We start from the raw sequence: 24521 nt of genomic DNA, 5'->3' as shown, positions 1-24521 counted from the left end.
TTAATTTTTTATGCAATTTAATAATAATAATTGCATTTGACGAGTAATTTCTTCTTTTTTGCAGAAATCGCGCTTGGATTTTATATCTTCAGCCATTCGTCCTATTTGATTATTTTCGTCGCCATGTTGCTTGAGCTAGCGATTTTGTACTCGTATGATTTAAGTAGCAAGCATCATCATGATAGCAAGATGATCTCTAGCATCAATTTTTCTTCTTCTTTTTTTGTTGACAAGGAACAGATGAATAGTTAAGAACTGATCATACTCCCACAGTATCTTCAAATGATATGATATAAGAATGCTTGATGTAAACTGTTAGAGGAGAAACTGCAAGCTTCTTCTTGTATATCGAATAAGAAGATTATCATTAATCTTCTTCTTTTTCTTCTTCTTTTCCTCTAAACAAGGAACAGATTCGGGAAAAGGAAAAATCCAATTCAGATGTAGACTTCATAGATCTTGGAATAATGTGACAGACTTCAGTAACTTCCAATCGAAGAGATTCCAATTGACTTTTTTTGTGCTAAGTCAGTTTGGCGAATAATTTGTTGAATCATAAGTCCTCGATTATCCATTTCACGAATCCTCATCGCAATTTGTAGTTTAACTTGTATTCTGAGGGATACGCGCGAATAAAAGAAGAAATTTCTGTTTCGAAATCAATGACGATTACTCTCAATTAATTAATCTTATTGTCATTGTGTCAATTAAAATTATAAAATTACTTGCTTTTTTTTAAACGCTTTCCTCAGATGTTATATATATATATATATATATATATATATATATATATGCACATATATAGTGTTATATGTATTTATATCCGTTTCTTTTTTTAATTAAACAATATTAATAGAAACACAAAAGGATGAAATGTAATGGATTTAGAAACTTTGTTCCCAATGTTCATCGGAGTATATATAATTAGTAAATTGATAGGAATGAGGAAATATTTATCGTAGCAATTGAAGCAATATTTATAGATCGACCGGAACTGTTTTACGTGATACAGTTTTATGTGTGTATCTTTTCAATAAATAAAAAATCTTAAATCATCATGTTTTAAAATATGACCACCGTATACGAAAAGAGATATTTATATCGTATGCATGACAAATAATTAATTTATAATCGTTCTGCAGATGTTGCTGTTTAGAATCCGTGGTACCTCCTGTACTCATTGTCAAATCCATGACTTTCAAACTTGCATAGAAAAATGAAGTATACTTAACAATATTTATTAATATTATTAATTTTACGGCAATAATTTGAAACTGATTTCACAATTTGATAGATTAATATACAGATATAATTTCTATCGTTGATATAAATGTGCGAAAAAAATATGCTTGACAATTTTTTCCTCGAAATTCGAATTTATCATAATCGATTTAAAGATACAGACTGTGTTTAAAGACAGATTACCGTGCTTTTATCGTATAAGTAAATGTCAATTTTTCTAATATGCTTGAAACATTTTTTGTAACAATATTCCTCAATTAAATTAAATTAATCAAATTAATAAAATAAATATAACAATTAAATGTAATAAGCTAACCTCAGGTTGCTCAGAGAAGAACAACCGAATAAGATATTTTAGAAACTGCCATATATTTGTAACAAATTAAAGATCATAACTTGTCAGTGCAAATATTTCATTTTATCATCTGAAGAAATGTGTATAAATATATATTACAAGATTACTCTGAATATAGTATTTTCTTATTTTTCTCAAATATGCTTATTAGCATATCCTTACATATCGTTATACTTAAGAGAAAATAATATTATATTACACAACTTCTAACAAAGTTTTCAACTTTTTTTGTAAATCTTGCAGGCATGTATTTATAAATAGACAGCACAATTACATAATAATACGCTAAAATATTATAAACATTGTATTTTAGACTTAAGCAATATTATAAGCAAAATATTTAAGCACATTTAGAAACTAATATTTTTATAAAATATAAATTATATACATAATATAGAAATTAATAATGCACAAAATAATATTATTTATATCTTTTTTTTTTTAAAGAGAGAGATAGTGAGAAATATCAGAATATATATTTTCTATATAATAAACAACTTATAAAAACTGTTATACATATGTATAATAAGGTATAATAATGTTATATAAAAATAATCTAAATATAAAAATTTAATTGTGTTGAACTAAAAATTCGTAAACTAAAATTTTCTAAAGTGTGCTAATGAGTCAATATAATTGTGATGAATCACTCATCAGAAATACTCATAATAGTGTTATATTTTAAGTTCCTAAAATTAGAAAATATTAGGATGTAATATATACTGTTAATTTTTATATTTTTGCATTTATAAAACAAATTCAACAGAACAGAATAAGAAAATTTTACATATATGTTATAGTGAAGAATGGAGTGAAGAATGGAATAAAAAATTTAGCTGTATAAAAGGAGGCAAAAGTGTTGTGTGAGAAGATTTAGAAATTATATAACTTATATAATTTATAAACTTTATTATGACAATATTCGATCTAATAATTATGACGAGACAAAAGGAAAGGAAAGGAGGAGGAGAAGGCATTGGAAGACAATTGAGAAGAGGAAGAGGGCAGGATATATAGAATGAAGTTGAATGTCCAGAGGAAGGGAGGACGAAGAGAATGAACTGTATGATGTGGGGTAAAGAGTTAGTTAATTGTAAAATCACACATGGCCAGGGCAAAGGAAAAGCTAGAGCTATGTAAAAGGTTCGCTCTTTGAAAAAGCGCCTTGCAATTCCCAAGGGACAGCAACAAACGTATCTATCTATCTAATTATGACGAGATGTCAATCGATCTATTAATACAACTTGACAAAAAGCATTTGTATAAACCATTTACATATAACTCAAATGAATCATTTATAAATAACGAGAGAAAATACATCTTGTTTGTCCTGTTACTACAACTGATAAGAAAACAATGAGAAGTATATACTTTTTTCTTCTTTTTCTTTCTTTTTTCTTTCACATATGGAAAATGGAAAAGCAAATTGTATTTTATTATTTATTGCGATAAAACTATTAGTAAAACGATAAAAACATTAATAAAAATATTAGGAAACATCTCTTTTTTCTTCAAATTTTAATAATGTCCTTATTTATTTTAAAGCCTCAACGAGTAAATAATTTAAAAATTACTTTATTACCTCATTGTTACAGTATAAAAGTTACAAATTACAATTCTATAAAATAAAATTTCCAATTACAAAATCATACACTGAGTATAATTTAAATTGATCCATTGCTCTAGGATGCCCTATATATAAGGACTGAAATGTGTCCATATATATGTAGTATTAAGTTCGAATAATTGAAAGTGGTTAACATAATTGAAGAAACGCATTATTCAACCCGCGTGTATAAATTTATAAACCTAATAATTAAGAAACGAAGGATCCCGTTGTGCCTTGTGGTCGAATAATTCTTCTTTTTCGTTTCGAGATCTTGGCGAATAGGACGTTGTACGTGAGTGTTCAAGGAATTTTTTGGAAAAATTCGTTTACTTTTTATTTATATTTTGTTTGTTCCAACACAGAACACAAAAAAATGTGCATAATTAGATGAAGAAGAAATAAGTGCGGCCATAACAAAAATCAGAAACTTTTACCATGGACGGTATATTTAAAAGCGACCAAGAAATTGAATAAAAAGAACAAAGTAAAGTGGAACAAAAGAAAAGCGAAGCTCCAAATAAATCTTTTTAAAATGACGATAAAGATACATGTTAATAACGTATACGTAAAATTTGTAAAAATGGCAAGTAAAAGAGAGCTGTTAATATAATTTATTTGATTGACTTATATACACTGTAGTGTATACAGAACCAGAAAATGAGAAAAAAATGTAGTACCAACGGATTCCAATTTAATTTATTTTATCAACAGAATTATTGTCTGGCCATTGGAGGACGATTTAAATACGGTAAAGACGGCAAGTACGATAACAAACTCACTGAAAATAAAAGAGGTTACTTCGACACCACAAAACATTCATATCTTCAGAAAGTACTTTTTTGATTGAGATAGAATTGCTGCCTTGCAGTGCCAAATTACAATGGGTACTTCCTTTTTCCGAAATATTTCTATCCAATTTGGAACGTTCTACACGGATTTTCTCAAGAGTTGGATAAATACTAATAAGAGGATTATAAATGCGATACAATTAATATTTTTGTTGCATTATATTTGCGTTAAAGTCTGAAGAGGATCTAAGTTGGGGTCGAAACGTAAATGTTTTTAATGGCGACTTTTAAGGAATTATATTTGACAACGTTGCAAGCTGTGCGCTTACGTCGCACTTCAGTTCATCACGTACGGTTTAGTATCAACTATTGAATGTTTAAAAAAAAGAAAAATAATTCAAATATACATATATATATGTATATATAAATGCAAAAAATATAAATAAATATAGAAATCAGGCTTTAGGGAAAAATTCTTATGCGAAACGACATTACAAAGCACAATTATCAAATGGAGAGAAAATATGGATAATAGCGAAATGATAGAAGTGGTATTTTTAGATTTTGAAAGAGCGTTTGAAACAGTTAATAAAAAATTGTTATTAAGAAAGTTAGATAAATATGTGGTACATATATATATATATATATATATATATATCGTAAAAGACTTTATACCTATTACATATATAAATTTTGAAGAAATATAATCAATATACATATATATATATATATATATATATATATATATATATATAAAACGGCAGTTTTCGGTCCACTTTCACTGATAAATTGGCAGTTTCCAAGACTTTTGGCAGTTTTCGGTTCAGTCCTGAAAGTTTTGTCCTCGTAATGACAGTTTTCAAGACGGTCTTGAATAATGCCTATCAACCTGTTTTATATAGAAGGTCCTTGATACAACCTTTATGTTGAATAGTTTTATCTACAATTTATATAAATACTTTAATTTAATAATAAATGTAGAGATATGAATGAAACATGTATAGATATCTTTGGAAATATTTTCTTAATGTATGTACCTACATGTAGTTACTATGTATACAGTATTATAAAATATGTTATATTCATAAACTTGAAACCTTAAATATGTTCTTTTGTATTTCTACTATTTTGTATTACTAAATATTTTTAAGAAAGTATTAAATTTTTTAAATTAAAAAAAATGTTATACATATATATTTATATGAGAAACAAAAAATAAATGACTAACAAATATATGACTGATCTTATTAACACGCATAAGTATAATGTAAAGTATAATTAAAATACAATTATAAATATGTAACATGTAATTTAAAATGTAATTAAATATGTAACTAAATATGTAATTTTAAAAGTTTTTAAAGAAAAAGGTCATATATACATATATACATTAACAAAATATTTCCAAAGATATCTAAACATATTTTTTTCATAACAATAAATTTATTATTAAATTAAAGTATTTCACAAATTATTAGATAAAATTAATCAACATAAAGGTTGTATTAAGTAAAGATAGTGTAACAGAGATCGATCGATATACCGTCGTGGGGTATAAACAGATATCGGATATGACGTTCTCGATGGTGGTATATTTTCATTGTTAAATAAATGCAAGAATATGATACATATTCTGGATCCATATATTTTTCTTTCCGAATCTTTTGGAAATCGACACATTTGCTGAACCTTTTTTATTCGTATTAATGTAATAATCAGCGTAGCAACTATTAAGCATTTCTGATTTATTTACCTATTTTATTTGAAAAAAAAAAATTATTTTTGAGATTGGAAATATGCAAATGTTAACACAATCATATACTTTAACTTTATATAAGTAAAAATAAAAATTCAGTTATATATATCTTTCTCTCTTACACTTCTGGTTATACCCCAAGGGACAGGAACCGATCAGAAATAGTTAACGCATCAAACAATCTTTGATAGTTTCTCTAGTATCAAAGATCTTCTACATATATAAAACAGGATGATAGGAATTATTCACGACCGTCTTGAAAACTACCGTTTAGAGGATAAAATTTTCAGGGCTGATCCGAAAACTACCAAAAGTCCTGGAAACTGCCATTTCATCATTGAAAGTGGAGCGAAAACAATTATCTTACTTTTTAGCACGGTGTCATTGCTCGCTGCTCGCTGCATGACTCCGTTTTTCGTTCTGATAATGCTTTTATTACTAAGCAACATAAACAAATAAGTCATCGTATATGTCCACCAATTCCGGCCTACCGTTTTCCACCCGCTCATTCATTCGCTCACATATTTTAATTAATATTGAATAATTTATCACGAATTTAGCAAAATGATGTAAGACTTTTGGGTTCAATTCGATTCATTCTAACACCACAAAAACGTTGTCAAGAATGCTCTGGGACACCCTTTATAAAACAGGTTGATAGGCATTATTCAAGACCGTCTTGAAAACTATTTTTTTGAGGACAAAACTTTCAGGACTGACCCGAAAATTACCAAAAGTCCTGGAAACTGCCATTTCATCATTAAAAGTGAACCGAAAACTGCCGTTTCATATACATATATGCAGGAGATCTTAGAGCATCCTTAACAATGTTCATGAAGTGATAGGACGAATATAAATGAACAAAAAAGTAGTATACCATTTTGCTTATATCTAAATAATTATTGAGTTAGCAATGAAAATATCTGAGGGAATGAGTGGGTGGAAAGCGGTAGGTCGGAATCAGTGGGCAAGTAGGACGGCGTATTTGTCTATTTCGTTTCGTAATAAAAGTATCTTACTTTTCGGCGCGGTGTTATTGCTTGCTGTTGACTCGCTGCATGACTCCGTTTTTCGTTCTGATAATGCTTTTGTTACAAAGCGACGTAAACAAATAAGTCATCATATATGCTCATCGATTCCGGCCTACAGTTTTCCACACGATCATTCATTCGCTCTGATATTTTAATTAATAACTGAATAATTTAATAATTATTAGTTTAATAAAAGTTTAATAATAATTTATTAATAATAATTCTAATTATAGTTTAATAATAATTTACCAAAATTATATAAGTCTTTTGTATTCATTTCTATTCTTTCTGTCACATTAGGAACTTTGTTAAGGATGCTTTTGGACACCGCATGTATACATTAACAAAAGATATCTATACACGCTTTTTCGTATCTATAAATTTATAATTAAACTAAAGTATTTATACAAATTGTTAGATAAAACTGATCTACATAATGGTTGTGTATCCAGGACCTCCTACATATATAAAACAGGTTGATAGGATAAAACTTTCAGGACTGACCCGAAAAAAAAGTCTTGGAAACTGCCATTTTATCATTGAAAGTGGACTGAAAACTGCCGTTTCATATAAATATATACAGGGTGTCTCAGAGCATCCTTAACAATGTTCGTGAGGTGATGGAACGGATAGTAATGAACAAAAAAGTATTACAATAAAAATAAAATATCGACGGCAATCGGAGCCTATGCGGATGACATGCACAAAATTAATAAATTAAAATGAGATCTCAAATCAAACTCATTTATTCAGTTCTAAACGTTTCGAAGGTTTCGGTCTGCCGAAGGTGCATAAACCGAATTGCCCTTTACGTGTCATCGTGTCATCTAGGAATACACCTCTTTATTACTTGGCAAAATTTTTACATAAGATAATATACAAGGCAATTCCGAAACCTGATTCGGCTATTTCTGATAGTTTTCAATTAGTGAACAAATTAAATGGTTTATGTGTGGATAGTGATGTGAAGCTAGTTTCACTAGATGTTGCATCATTGTTCACCAACGTACCATTGGATATGGCTATTGATAGTTTAATTAACAGATGGGGGTATATTGAAAAAGAGTGTATTATTCCACGAGATGAATTTTTATTGGCAATTCGTTTTATTATGAACTCGACTTATTTTATGTTTAATAATGTATGTTATCAACAGACTTTTGGAACACCTATGGGCTCCCCCCTCTCACCGATCATTGCGGATATCACGTTGCAAGATTTGGAGAGTAGAGCGATTGCTGCGATTCCATTGTTATTTCCATTTTATTTTAGATATGTTGACGATATCGCGTTGGCGGCCCCACCCTCCATGCTTAAAATAGTTTTAAACACTTTCAATTCTTTCCATCCTAGATTGCAGTTCACCATGGAGGAGGGGGTTGACAACCGATTGAATTTTTTAGATGTCACCATTATTATAAATAATGGGAGCATTGAGTTCGATTTGTTTCATAAGCCGACGTATTCAGGTAGATATTTAAATTTTGAATCGCAGCATCCTCTCTGTCATAAAAAGGGCACCATTATCAGCCTCATAGATAGAGTTTTTTGGCTATCTCATCCGAAATTCCATAAAGGTAACTTTGAGTCTATGATTGGAGTTCTTTTGTCTAATAATTATCCTCTCAATTTGATATTTCATACTTTGCAAGCGCGGTTAAAAAAGTTGTTCTTCCGCTATAATAATAAGTTGCATAACAATAGAGCAAATATATGCAATGACAAGATTCCAACGCAGAAAAAAGTTTCGTACTTTAATATTCCGTATATTAATAATGTATCGAAGAGAATCGAGGACATTACACGTGATTTGGATGTCACTCCATCATATACAGCAATTAACAGTCTCCGTAAATTCATTAAAGTACACAAGGATAAGTTACCAAGGGAACTCCATAATAATGTAGTTTATAAAATTGATTGTATGGATTGTGATGCGTCGTACGTAGGGCAGACAGGTAGATTGTTAAAAACTAGGATGAAAGAACATCGCAACAACATAAAAAGAAACGCGTCACAATTATCAGTCATATCGGAACATAGATTATTGAACCATGAATTTAATTGGGAGGATGTAAAAGTCTTAGACGAGGAGCCTTTTTTAGGTAAACGTTTGATATCCGAAATGATCCACATAAAACGTCAGAAGAATAGTTTAAATTTACATAGCGACACTGATAAATTAAATGAGAATCTTGATTTGTTAATAGAAAAATTTACCAAAATCTAGCTTTGTGATTTTACATAGCCGGGTTCTTTTGTTAGACTTTTGACATGAGTGCCGATTAGTTTAGTTGTTTTTATTTTTATTTTTATTTTCATATTTTATTTTTATATTTGTTTTTGCGTATATATGTATCGACTGTGTCGAGGTAGAATACCGCACAGTCGTTAGAGTGATGTGTCACGTGTAGCATCGTCTTCTCTCTGTTTTTACTGTCGGGGTGAGTGTTCTTCCCGGTTTTTAATTTTTAATTCTTGTGAATTGTTCTACGTTTAATTTATACCATGTTGATTAGTGTTGGTAAGGGAGTCACGGCTCTGCTTCCTTCCTGACGATGGTCACCGTTAGGGAGACACTCCGACGGCCGGACGGTTTGAATGGGGAGGAGAATTATATTTAATTTATTTGCGGATTGTATGTATACGAGTTTTATAATTTTCTGATTGTACCGATTATCTTCTATTTTTGTTTTTTTGTATTTTGCAGCTACTGAAGAAGACCCGAAGTGGGTCGAAACGTTTAGAACTGAATAAATGAGTTTGATTTGAGATCTCATTTTAATTTATTAATTTTGTGCATGTCATCCGCATAGGCTCCGATTGCCGTCGATATTTTATTTTTATTGTAACACAATAATTCGAGCCGAGATTAACAGTTTTTTTATATTAAAAAAGTATTATACCATTTTGCTAAATTTCTAATAATTATTGGGTTTGTAATTAAAATATCTGAGGGAATGAGTGGATGGAAAGCGGTAGGTCGGAATCAGTGGGCATGTAGAATGGCGTATTTGTCTATTTCGTTTAGTAACAAAAGTATCATCTTACTTTTCAGATCGACGTCATTGTTCGCTGCTCGCTGCATGACTCCGTCTCTTGCTCAGATAATGCTTTCGTTATTAAGCGATGTAAACAAATAAGTCATCTTATTTGCCCGATTCCGGCCTACTGTTTTCCAACCGCTCATTCATTCGCTCAGATATTTTAATTAATAATTGAATAATTATTACGAATTTTGCAAAATGATATAAGTCTTTTGTGTTCATTTCTATTCATTCTGTTACCTCAGGAACGTTGTTACAGATTCTTTTGGACACTATGTATACATTAAGAAAAGACATCTATAAATGATTTTTCGTATCTATAAATTTATTATTAAATTAAAACTGACCTGAAAACTACCAAAAGTCCTGGAAACTGCCATTTCATCATTAAAAGTGGACCGAAAATTGCCGTTTCATATAAATATATACAGAGTGTGTCAGAGCATCCTTAACAATGTTCGGGAGATGTTGGAACGGCTAGTAATGAACAAAAAGTATACCATTTTGCTAAATTTTTTGCTAAATTAATATTGAGTTAGTAATTAAATTATCTGAGGGAATGAGTAGATGGAAAGCAATAGGTCGGAATCAATGAGCATGTATAATGGCGTATTTGTTTATTTCGCTTAATAACAAAATTATCATCTTCCTTTTCAGCACGGTGTCATTGCTGGCTGTTCGCTACAAAACTCCGTCTCTCATTCTGATAATGCTTTTGTTACTAAGCGGCATAAACAAAATAAGTCTTCTTATATACCCACCGATTCCGGCTTGCCATTTTCCACCCGATCATTCATTCGCTCAGATATTTTAATTAATAACTGAATAATAATTACGAATTTAGTAAAATGATATAAAACTTTTGTGTTCATTTTGATCCATTCTATCACCTCAGGAACGTTGTTAAGAATGTTCTGCGATGCCATGTATACATTAAGAAAATATTTAGATATATACATGCTTTTTCATATCTATAAATTAGTTATTAAATGAAAGTATTTATACATATTATTAGATAAAACTAATCTACATAATGGTTGTGTATCAAGAGCCTTATATATAACAGGTTGATAGGCATTATTCAGGACGTCTTGAAAACTGCCGTTTAGAAGACAAAACTTTCAGGACTGATCTGAAAACTGCTAGAAGTCCTGGAAACTGCCATTTTATTATTGAAGGTGGACTGAAAGTTGCCGTTTCATATAAATATGTACAGGTTGTCCCAGAGCATCCTTAACAATGTTCGTGTGGTGATGGAATGAATATAAATGAACAAAAAAGTATTATACCATTTTGCTAAATTCCTAATAATTATTGAGTTAGTAATTAAAATATCTGAGAGAATGAACGGATGATAAAAAGCGGTAGGTCGGAATCAGCGTGCATGTAGAATGGCGTGTGTGTCTATTTCGCTTAGTAACAAAAGTATTATTTTACTTTTAGGGGCAGAGTCATTCTCGCTGTTCGCTGCATGGCTTAACAATGTTCATGAAGTGATAGGACGAATATAAATGAATAAAAAAGTAGTATACCATTTTGCTTATATCTAAATAATTATTGAGTTAGCAATGAAAATATCTGAGGGAATGAGTGGGTGGAAAGCGGTAGGTCGGAATCAGTGGGCAAGTAGGACGGCGTATTTGTCTATTTCGTTTCGTAATAAAAGTATCTTACTTTTCGGCGCGGTGTTATTGCTTGCTGTTGACTCGCTGCATGACTCCGTCTCTCGTTCTGATAATACTTTTTACTAAGCGACGTAAGCAAATAAGTCATCATATATGCCCACTAATTCCGGCCTACCGTTTTTCACTCGATTATTCATTCGCTCAGATATTTTAATTAATAACTGAATAATTATTACGAATTTAGCAAAATGATATAAGACTTTTGTGATCATTTCGATCCATTCCATTATCTCCAAAATGTTGTTAAAGATACTATGGGACACCCTGTATACATACGAGTGCATGTGTGCATCTGTATGCAAAGTATATATTAAAAATATTTATCTTTCTTTTTTCTCCCTTTCTCTTTCCATGTGTTTACTCTTAGCAAGACATTTGATGATAAAGAGAAAAAAGGCAGAGTAGAGGAAATAAATGTGAAGAGAAAAAGAGAAAAAAAGAAATATTTTTATGTGATACAATGCATGTACGTACGTGTATATATATATACGGTGTTTTTGGCTGAAGCAGATTTGATCACTCTGAAAGCGATTAGTCCATTTTCTCATTAACTTATGTTCGATTGAATCACTCTTTTATTAAGTATTGTTCTTAAATTTTATCACTCTTTTATTAAGTATACTCTTAAATTAAGTATTTATTTATTGGTGGGCATATATTTATGATTAATTTACTATTAATAATATTAATTTTAAATAAATTAATAATTTATTACAGCTAATATATATTATTATTGATATTAATTTATTACTAATAAAATAAGTTTATTACTAATAATTAAAATAATATATTTAATTAATAATAAATTTTGTATAATTATGGCTCCTGCACACAGGACGCGATAAAGCTTGCCGCGCGTCAAGAAGCGACGCGGCAGCTAATTAAATTTCTGCCGCACCAAAAGTTGAACTCGATCCAACTTTTATTGGCTACCGCGTCGCTTCTTTCCGCGTGGCAAGCTTTATCGCGTTCTGTGTGCAGGAGTCATAATTGTTTCTTAATATATTTTTTTATAAATAATTTTTTTTTTAAATAAACATGGGTTGAGTATGGATCGGATTTTAGTCTGTCATTTCACAACACGATTCAGACCGCACAAGGTACATCTTGGTATGTAAAGTCTACGCTTGAACTGTATAGGATGGATTTGTTATTACAGAATTTGTCATCTTAATTTCTTCTTATTTAATCATAGAGATGTAAGAATAAAGCGCGTGAGTCATATGCTAGCACGTAATGCAGGATTCACACTGTGTTCGATATCCGACATACGACGTCTGATAGCCAATAAGAAAATTTGATTTTTAGAGTCTCCGCGAAATCAAATTTTCTTATTGGCTATCAGACGTCGTACGTCGGATATCGGATGCAGTGTGAATCCTGCATACGAGGCAGCGAGAAAGGAATAAAAAGAGAGCGCTGCCATATATGTAGAATACTCTGTCCGTCAGTTTTTGTTCAGCGGCGCATGCGCCATACTCTAGCTTTATAGCCTGTTTCTACCAACGTCGATTAAATTAAACCTCCGGTTACACTATGTCTTTGTCTCTTTTCAAATAAGTTTTTAAAAAGAGAGAAACATATAATTTAACCGGAGGTTTAATTTAATCGACGTTGGCAGAAACGGGCCTATGGCGCATGCGCCGCTGAACAAGGACTGATAAAGACAGTGTACTCTATATGGCAGCGCTCTCTCTATTTCTTTCTCGCTGTTTCAACTCGCTCACGCGCTTTATTCTTATATTTCTATGTATTTAATGGAAAGTAAGAAACGTTTCCCGCGCACGCAAAGACTTGTTCCACAAATTTGCATCTTATTAACGTTTACGAAGTGCTTTATATGCTATTAAACATAGCCAGTACGTGATATATATTTTAATAATGTGTGTCCAAATCTCAGATAGCGTAATAGTTTTGCAATCGTGTGTATTGCATTAATAAAGGTTATATTTGAAACTACTAATGATATATCGCTTTAGTGATAATGTATGGTCTACATAAATATCAGAAGAAGTATTCTGTTTACATTCGTAATACACGAAGAAGGAAACAATTAATAGTCTTGAATGGTAAGTATTTTATTATAAGCATAAAATATTGTTTAAATTCTATAATTTTTTTTAATGTTTATGATTATAAAGATAAACATGTTGCTTTAAAGAAATTCTTCAATTTGTAATTATATTCTAACTTAATGTAGTAATTATATTCTATTTTTTTAATTTATAAACACTACAACAAATTCGTTATGGAAACCTTAATAATTTTTTTATAGATTTATTCTGTACATAAGATTACATTTTTATCAATTTTATTAACATTGATAGATGCATTTTTCTGATAGTTATAACCAAATTATATTTATAATGTACTAATAAATATAAAAATGTTTTGATATAGATAATCATAAAATGCTTGAAGCAATAGCTGAAAATTTAAATTTAAAAATACCAGTCTTACAATTGCACAAAGACATTGGTAAGTATTATAATTTTTATATTATATATTATAAAAAATATATATTAAAAGACTGTAGCATGTTAAAATAATTAATTGTTAATAATTTTTTATTTTTAACCTTGATACATACTGTTGTCCATAACTCCATTGATGGATTTGACTGTATTATTACAAATTATTTTCAAACACTTTCTGCTGAAATTATAAATATTGAAGAGTTGACAAAACAAAATAATGTGTGATAAAAATATCAATATTGAATTAGGAAATAAATCAACTTCTAATATTACACTGCCATCATGCAATCCATACGTATCAGTTATATGCAATTGAGTGAAGGTAAGAATTTAATTCTTGCTTATATACATTATGATACAAAATGTTTTACAATTGGTTATAATTCATTTTTTACAGTCGGTGATAATATTGATACACTTTGCAATCGTAATATTAGTAACGAATCTGAATCTGTTGTCCAAATAAATAATTTTCAAACACTTCCTACCAGTATAGAAACTATACATACTGATAATTTTATGAAACAAACTAATACGTCAGATAAAAATGCTAATACTGAAGTGCAAAATGAAATGATTTCTAATGTTGTGTTAGACAACAATCTACAATGTACAAATACAAGTGATAACCTAACTTTGAAAATACCAGTTGTGCAATTGAATAAAGACAATGGTATGAAGTATAATTTTTGTTTATATTATAAAAAATGAAAAGAAACTGTAATATGTTTCAGTTAATTACAGAAGAATCTTCATTTTACAGTCAATAATAATGTCGACAACGATACTGTTCCTTGTAATGGTACTGATAAATCTGAATGTACTAATGAAACCACAAAGGATTTTGAAACACTTTCTAAAGTTATAAATACTAAAGAGTCGACGAAACAAAATCAAAATAAGTTCAATGAAAAGATAAGTACTGAATTAGTACAAAATAAATCTGCTTCTAATGTCATATTGCCAGAATGCAGTTCAAATATACCAATTATGCAATTAAATAAAGGTAAGAAACATAATTTTTGCTTATATTATAAAATATTTTACAAGTTACATAATATTTTAAAATTTTATTAGGGTATTGGGTTTTATTAGGGTACAAGAATACTGTTTCTCTCATGATGGAACTGATGAATCTGAATGTATCATTAAAACCACAAAGAATTTTCAAACACTTTCTAAAGTTGTAAATACTGAAGAGCTGACGACACAAAATCAAAATAAGTTAGATAAAAAAATAAGTACCAAATTAGTACAAAATAAATTTACTTCTAATATCACATTGCCAGAATGCAATCTAGATATACCAGTTACGCAATTAAATAAAGATAAGAAACATAATTTTTGCTTATATTATAAAATATTTTAGAAATTACATAATATTTTAATATTTTATTAAACTTTTTAATATTTTACAAATGATCATAATTTATTGTTTTATAGTCGTTGATAATGTTGAGCCATGCATGGCTCATAATTTAAATAATAAATCTGAATCTATTATTGAAACAACAAATAATTCTCAAACACTTCCTACCAGTATAGAAGCTATACATACTGATAATTTTATGAAACAAATTGATACGTCAGATAAAAATGCTGAATTGCAAAATAAAATTATCTTTAATGCTGTGTTAGACAACAATCTACAATGTACAAATACAAGTGATAACCTAAGTTTGAAAATACCAGTCGTGCAATTGCATAAAGACAATGGTAAAAATTGTAATTTTTGTTTATATTATAAAAAATGAAAAAAACTAATGATTCAGTTAATTACAGAAGAATCTTTATTTTCAGTCAATAATAATGCTGACAAGGATACTGTTTCTCGTGATGAAACTAATAAATCTAAATGTACCATTAAAACCACAAAGAATTTTCACACACTTTCTAAAATTGTAAATACTGAAGAGCTGACGAAACAAAATCAAAATAAGTTACATGAAAAAATAAGTACTGAATTAGTACGAGATGAATCTTCTAATGTTACGTTGCCAGAATACAATCTATATAATGATATACTTATTCCATCTGAAACGAATACTAATAATTCTACATTAGAATACAGTCTTGATCAAATAATTTCAATTGACGAACTGAATCATTTAGACGTATCTTTAGATAGAATAGTAAATTGGAATACAGACGAAATTAATATGCTTAATGATAATCTTGATGACTCATGCAGTTACAACAATAGTGATAATATGGAAACTCAGGATAATAATAGAAATGAAGTAAATAATAATAGTACATATGAAGCAAACCTGATGCAAGATACTAATAAGAACTTGAAACTGTTTCATAAAGCATCTTCTAATGTAAATCATTCTCCTGATAGTAGCAGTGACTGTAGCAATGATAATATAGATACAGATCCTGATTATTGCTATTCAGATTTAGAAGATTCTGATGAGGAGAATAATATGTCTGTACAATCATGTCCAATAGAATCTAATAACGTTACAGGAAGTAGTTTAGAAACTTCATTAAATGTTTCTGGACAAAAAATCTGTGATGATACAAATTTACAAGTTAAATGTTCAAATCCTAAAGGTACAGGAAAACAAAATTTTTGTTATTATTGCAAGAAAATGCAATCAAAGATAAGTAGGCATCTAGAACGGGTGCATAAAAATGAAGAAGAAGTAAAAAAATTTGCTGCATTACCGAAAGGTATAGAAAATATATTGTTGAAATATGTATTTTTTTGATATTTATTTTTATTTTTTCATGTTATTCTATTTATATATTATATAGCAGCGATATTTCCATTATTTAATGAATTATTTTATTTTATTGAATTATTATTTTTACAATAGAATTTATTTGTTACTTATTGCATTATTTTATTAAAAATTATTTTACAATAGAAGTTTTTTGATATTGTATTTATTAAACATATTTAAACAAGTTGAAAAATTTATATTATTATATGTATTAATGAATGCATATGCTCTCAAACTATTTTCTAATCATAGAATACCGTTCTTTTGTGTATTTTCTAATTGTATATATAAATATTTGATAATTGTATTATATTAATAATTTAATTATATTTTTATTTCTTTTTTAATACAAATATTGTATTTTATATTAGGTAATAAAGAAAGGCAGAAGATTATTGGACTTCTCAGACGAAAAGGAAATTATTTGTTCAACACAGATCCTGCATATAATAAGGGAGAGCTTATAGTTTGTAGAAGACCAGCAGAATCAAGAAAAAAAACTGCATGTGATTTTATATGTTGCGCTGGATGTAAAGGCTTTTTTACCAAAAATAATATACGTCATCATTTTAAAGAGTGCACTCAGAAAACTGTTGGCAGATGTGTCAAAGTACTTGGCAGAAAAGTCCAAGGCCGAATTCATGAATGTGCAAATTCTATTTTGAGAAATGTTGTATTTCCAGTATTAAGAGAGGATGATATTACTAGATTAATTAGATATGATGAATTATTAATTACTTACGGCAATAAATTATGTTTGAAATACAAGCATCAACACCAACAAGATATGATAAGATCTCGTTTAAGATTATTAGGAAGATTTTTACAAATCCTCAAAAGGATTAATAAGAATGTAACAGATTTTTACAGTATTTATCATCCATCGATATATGATGATTGTATTACAGCTGTAAATCAAGTAGCAGGTTTTAATACAAGCACAAAAATTTATGCAGCTCCTTCTGTTGCATCAAGAATTGGCACACTTATAAAACAAATAGGAAATATGGGTATTGCTGAATGTATAAAAAAAAATAAATTGCAAGCCAAAGTTGATATAGAAAACTTTTTAAAGTTACTTCAAGAAGATTTTAGTGTGTCTGTTAATAAAACTGTTGAAGAATCCATATTACAAGCTAAGCGCTATAAAGTACAGGATTTACCTTCATTAGAAGATATAAAATTATTACACAATTTCCTACAAACTAATAGACGCTCGGCATTTCAACGACTCAGTGAGACATTTACATACAATAATTGGCGACAGCTAGCACAATTTACCTTGATATCCGTTCAAGTGTTCAATAGGCGAAGAGCCGGAGAAATAGAACGTATATCTATTGATGATTACAAACATCAGGAAGATATAAATGAGCGAACGAATCCAGATTTATATGAATCTTTATCGCCTGAAGCTCAAAAGGTATGTTTACTTTTTGTATATTTTCTATATGATTATTATTTATTATTATATATTTTTATTATATACTACATAAAAAAAATTAGAATCTAAATGTTATAAATCAATTAAATAACATGCACAGAATAAATTATGTACAATTCAATAATCATCACTCAGTATAATATAGCAAATATTACACTGCAGATTAAAATATATATTATAATAAAATATATATTAAAATATATATTATATATTAAATATAAAATTTTACAAAATATAACAGATTTATTTATTATAAAATATAATAAATTAAAATAAATTTGATATAGAGAATAGAGCATTTTTAATATATCATATATTTATAAAGAGAAATATTCCAATTTTTACATATCAGATTATTTTTAATAAGTTTGAAAATATAATTTATAAAATATAAAATTTTTTAAATATAAAATATAAATTTAGATTGTTCACAAAAAGAGAAAAAATTTCTTTTCAAAGAAAAAGTTTTGAATTTCTATTTACATATTCTTTTAATAATTAGAGAGAGAGAGAGAGAGAAATAGAGAGAGGGAGAGAGAGCAGAAATGGAATTTTTCATATATTTGTGAAATATATTAAGATAATTTAATTTATAATTTATCAATTATATCTTGCAATTATAGAACATATTTTTTTATTAAATAATTAATGTATATATAGAGAAAGATGTAAATACTCTCTCTCTCTCTCTCTCTCTCTCTCTCTCTCTCTCGCTCTCTTAAATGTTATTAATTAATAGAATCTAAAAGAGTTTAAATATTATTAATAGATTATTAATTTAACATTTTAACAATATTTGCAATTATATTAAATAATTAATTTTTGAATATTTCTGTAAGTAATTTCTAATAATTAATTTTTGAATATTTCTGTAAGTAATACAATAAATAATTATTTTAGATTGCCAATAAATATGTAAGATTTCTCATTAGAGGAAAATTAGGAAGATCTGTACCTGTCCTTTTGGATAGTGAAATGAAAAGCTCTATAGATTTGCTCTTACAGTATCGTAAGGAAGCAAACATACCCAAAAAAAATCCATATATCTTTGCTTTACCAGGTTATGATAAAAATCGATTTAAATATATAAGAGCATGTGATTTATTACGCACATATTCCTTAGACTGTGGAGCAAGTATGCCTCTTAGATTACGAGGTACAAAGCTTCGCAAACATATTGCAACTAGATGCATTACATTGAATTTGTCAGACCCTGACATAACACAATTAGCCGATTATCTAGGCCATGATAAAAGTATTCACATGCAACATTATCGTCAGTCCATTCCACAACTTGAAATAGTTAAAATGTCTCGATTACTTAAAATAGCGCAGGGTGAAGAACATGATTTTGAAGATGATATTCAACAAAATGACTTTCACATTAATACAGATAAAGATAATTTTACTGTCAATAAAACACTTCAAGTGGACAATGACAGTGATTCAGATTCAGATACAAATTTAATTTGTAATACTACAAATAAAAGAAAAAAACGTAGTAGTAAGTATATATGAAAATTATCTAATTTTCTTATTGTATGTGCAAGATTTCTTATAATAGTAACATTTTAATTTTATGCAGCTTCACCATATGGTTCCACGAAACGCGTAAGATGGACACAAGAAGAAAGTAATATAATAATTACAGCATTTAAACAAGAGATGACGGAAGGACGTTTGCCTTCAGGAAAACATATGGTAGAAATTAAAATGAAAAACAAATGTTTAAGCCGTCGTTCCATTCCACAAATTAGAAGCTGGATCCACAATCAAATTTCTAGAAAAACTAAATCACGTGTTAATGGTAAAAATGTTACATTTTTTAAGAAAAGTTTTTTACTATGTAAAGCGTAATGATATTTAATATATTTTCAATACTATAGTGCTAGTAATTTTTTTATAACAATTAAAATTTTTTAAAAAATATATAATAATCTATGTGTGTGACAAAACTTTTTAAAATCATAAATAATAATTGAAAAGCAAATTAAAAATATTATTCGCAAATATATGTATATAACTGTAATTATCTTTATATACAGGGTGTCCGGTAATAGTCGCATCAACCGTTGTGGACAGGTAGAGCACGTTAAACAGAATAGAAAAGTCTTATTCCATTTTGCTAAATTCGTAATAATTATTGAGTTATTAATTAAAATATCTAAGCGAATGAGCGGGTGGAAAGCAGTAGGCCGGACTCGGTGGGCATGTCGAATAACTTATTTGTTTAAGTCGCTTGGTAACAAAAGCATTATTTGATCGAGAGGCGGCGTCATGCAGCGAGGGGCGAGCAATGTAGCGGCGCCGAAAAGTAAGATGATACTTTTGATACTAAGCGACAGCCATTTGACATGCCCACCGAGTCCGGCCTACCGCTTTCCAACCGCTCATTTGCTTAGATATTTTAATTAATAACTTAATAATTATTGCGAATTTAGCAAAATGGTATAAGACTTTTCTATTCAGTTTAACGTGCTCTACCTGCTCACGACGGTTGATGCGACTATTATCGGACACCCTGTATATATATATATATATATATACATATGGAATTATATTTTCAGTTAGTTACAAATTTTTATTAAATATAACTACATATGAGAAAGACTTTAAGAGCCGAACGCGGATATCAATGCGTGTATTCCAACGAAAATTAATTTTTCGTTGGAAATAAATAATTGTACACAAGGCACGTATTTTTCTTCGTTTACTACCAAGAATTATATGTATGTGGAATAATCTCATACTTGAGATTTTAATTTCACAGATCCCCCTGATACCCCTAAATAAATTTTTATATTTACATTAATTTTCCTATTTATGTTACATTCATCTTTTTTTGTTATGTATTTAAAATAAGTTTATTTTGATTTTAATTCTAATTTCTTATTTTATATTAACTGAATTATATTAATAATATTGAATAATACTATATATGTATAATAGTCAATAAATTTTAAATATACAGAGTGTGACTAAACAAACATATGCGAAGCATAGCATCAGGTACAGGAAAACAAACCAAATCGAAAAATCCTGAGTCATTTTTTGATTTGAGCTTTTTTCTCGATGCTATAACTATAAAGTGTTAAAGTTTGCTAATCAGCGCGTGGCTACAATGAAAAGCAGTGTGGATGAGGGTTCTGCCTCGAAAAGAAAACTCACAATCAGATCAATAAATGGCTCAGGACTTTTCAATCTGCTTTATTGTTCTGCACCTGACGGTGTGCTTCATATATGTTTGTTTAGTTACACCTATATAATTAGGTGTATGTGTGTGTACATGTCTTATACTTTTATTGAAAATATTAAAGATAAGATAATTATTCTATGTTTCAGATCCTGATAGTAAGAGCGAATAATATTCATCTCTACATATGTATTTTCTGAAATCAAACTGCCTAAAGTAATTTTACAACATATAACGTATGAAATTTTGCTATATAAAACTTTATAATTATATAAAATTTATTAATTTCTTAGTTTTTTGTTATGATCATAATTTTTTCATACATTTAAGCTGTTTGTTGTCATAAATTATATTTATTTAAGACTTATATATTAAGTACTATAAGAGAAATATTTTGTTTTCCTTATCTTTTGTTTCTCTCATATTCTGTTATTAAATTATAGTACAAAGATTTGTGATACAATTAATACTTAAGATATAAAGAGAGAAAATGAGAGAGAAAGATAGATTATTTTAAGTAAAAAAAAATAATACTTTTTTTTTAATTTTTTATGAAGTACATGTGATAGAATTTATTTTTAAATAAATGTGCAATGAATGAAAAAAAAGTTTATTTTGTGTAATTGTTTCATATTAATTTTATTTTTTATGTAATTGTTTAAAAATTTGATATTCATTTGAGACTCGTGTTAAGTACTAAAAGCAAAATATTTTGTTTTTCTTATCTTTTGTTTCTCTCACATTCTATTATAAAATTATAGTACAAAGATTTGTGATACAATTAATACTTAAAAAGAGAAGTGAAAGAGAAAAATAGATATATTATTTTAAATAAAAATAAATACTTTTTTCTTTAAGTTTTCATAAAGTACATGCGACAGAATTTATTTTTAAATAAATGTGCAATAAATGAGAAGAAAAAAAATTTCTTTTATGTAATGTGTTTTGTATTAATTTTATTTTATGTAATTGTTTCAAAATTTGATTTTATTAAGGTAATAAATGTATTCGTTAATTAATGTATTTGCGTCAATAAACGTTTTCTTATAACTGAACATTGTATTGTTTTTATAACCGTTCAAAATAATATACATATTTATAAAAACTCTTTGTTTAAAATGATATATACAATTATATCCTAAAATACTAATCAATCTTCCTGAAATATCCTCTGTACATTAAAATATTATATTGCGATCTAAAAACTACAAATAAATATAATATCAATAAATAGGCAGTTTTCAGATTTATCAATTTCTTTCAAATTATATAGAATTATTCTATGTTTCCATTTGCTTAGAATAATACAAATAATGCAAATTAAATATAAATATAGTACTTATTAGTACATGTGCATATTTAAGGGATTGTAAACTCATCACTATTGCTATTTAATCAATGATAAAATTATGATATTTATTTGTTAATAATTTTTGAAAAACTTTTCGCGATTTGATAAGTAAATTAAAAATGCACTTTGAGTTTCCAATGAACAAATTATCATTTTGTAAACGGACTGCTGTTTTGTGAACAATCTGTATATATTATACACATTTTACGTTTAAGGCATTATTATTATTTTCAATTAAAAAAAATTAAAAAATTATCAATTTCAAGATATCAGAATTTAAAGTTTTCTATGAATAAGGAATATATCCTATTTGTATTATTATCATAGTTTCACAAGATTTTATAGATAATATGCTTTTTGAAAAGATTTCTTTTTCTGAAATAAAGAAACCTAATTACTGGTAAAATTATATGCGTGTATGTTTCCATTAATCACATTTTATTAAATTTAAATCTAAGCAAATAACAAATATCATAGTTTATATGTTTTGTACAAAAAATTAATGGTCCTGAAAACAACTTAGTTGTTGATATATTTATTTGAACGGCAGTTTTCAAGTCGCAAATATTTTATTTATAATTCTGTTATTAGTTTATATATTAATATATTATAATATAATTTGACTCTAAATTTTGTTTTTCTATTTAGATCGGAAGAACTATGATATAATCATATCATAGTTCAACATGATATACTCATATGTATTTTAAACATGAAATTATAAACGACCTGAAAAATACCTTTCTATGAATATATAATTTTACACAAACGTTTTTTTCCAAATTTGAAGCTTTCTATGAATAAGGAATATGTCCCAAGAACAAAAATTTGTATTCTAATCGTAGTCTCACAAGATTTTATAGATAACATGCTTTTTGAAAAAAGATTTCTTTTTTCTGACATAAAGAAACCTGATTATTGGTAAAATTATATGCTTATGTTTCCATTAATTATGTTATTAAATTTAAATTTAAGCAAATAAAAAATATCATAAAATATCAATATTTGTATGTTCTGTATAGAAAATGGTTCTGAAAACCATCTAGTTGTTGATATAATATTTATTTGAACGGCAGTTTTCAAGTCGCAGATATTCTATTTATAATTCTGTTATTAAAATATTAATATATTATAATATAATTTAGACTCTAAATTTTGTTTTTCTATTTAAATCGGAAAAACTATAAACTATGATATAATCATATATTTTAAATATGAAATTATAAACGACCTGAAAAATACCTCTCTATGAAAATATAATTTTACAGAAACGTTTTTTCCAAATTTAAAGTTTTCTATGATTAAGGAATATGTCCCAAGAACAGAAATTTGTATTCTAATCATAGTCTCACAAGATTTTATAGATAACATGCTTTTTAAAAAAAAAGATTTCTTTTTTCTGAAATAAAGAAGCCTGATTATTGATAAAATTATATGCGTGCGTTACCATTAATCAATTTTCTTAAATTTAAATTTAAGCAAATAAAAAATATCATAATTTATACGTTCTGTACAAAAAATTAATGGTTCTAAAAACCACCTAGTCGTTGATATAATATTTATTTGAACGGCAGTTTTCAGGTCGCAAATATTCTATTTATAATTCTGTTATTAGTTAAAATATTAACATTTTATAATATAATTTAGATTCTAAATTTTATGTTTTTCTATTTAGATCGTAAGAATTATAAAATATGATATAATAATATATTTTAAACATGAAATTATAAACGATCTAAAAAATACCTGTCTATAAATATATAATTTTACAAAAAGGTATTTTTCAGGACATGCAAAATATTCATTAAATA

General features: G+C 27.8%; 2 protein-coding genes across 2 annotated transcripts in view; one reads left to right on the top strand and one right to left on the bottom strand.

Annotated features, from left to right (window-relative positions):
- The window catches only part of LOC146724812 (uncharacterized), a 62816-nt gene that overhangs the window by 25850 nt on the left and 12445 nt on the right, over window positions 1–24521 (bottom strand). The gene's annotated exons all lie outside the window — the stretch shown is intronic.
- On the top strand, window positions 13257–19684 carry LOC114938855 (uncharacterized). Its single transcript, XM_085489239.1, has 10 exons — window positions 13257–13582; window positions 13914–13991; window positions 14388–14663; window positions 14754–14996; window positions 15068–15176; window positions 15280–15304; window positions 15379–15706; window positions 15791–16669; window positions 17094–18145; window positions 19067–19684. The coding sequence occupies exons 1-10, from the start codon at window positions 13498–13500 to the stop codon at window positions 19682–19684; spliced, it is 3693 nt and encodes a 1230-aa protein (XP_085345365.1). The 5' UTR covers window positions 13257–13497.

The sequence above is a fragment of the Nylanderia fulva genome, unplaced genomic scaffold (assembly GCF_048542155.1).
Source record: "Nylanderia fulva isolate GAGA-0341 unplaced genomic scaffold, ASM4854215v1 Scaffold115, whole genome shotgun sequence".
NCBI classification, from domain to species: Eukaryota; Metazoa; Arthropoda; class Insecta; order Hymenoptera; family Formicidae; genus Nylanderia; species Nylanderia fulva.
The sequence above is the reverse complement of the archived record's forward strand: the minus strand, read 5'-3'. Positions and strand labels throughout refer to the sequence as shown.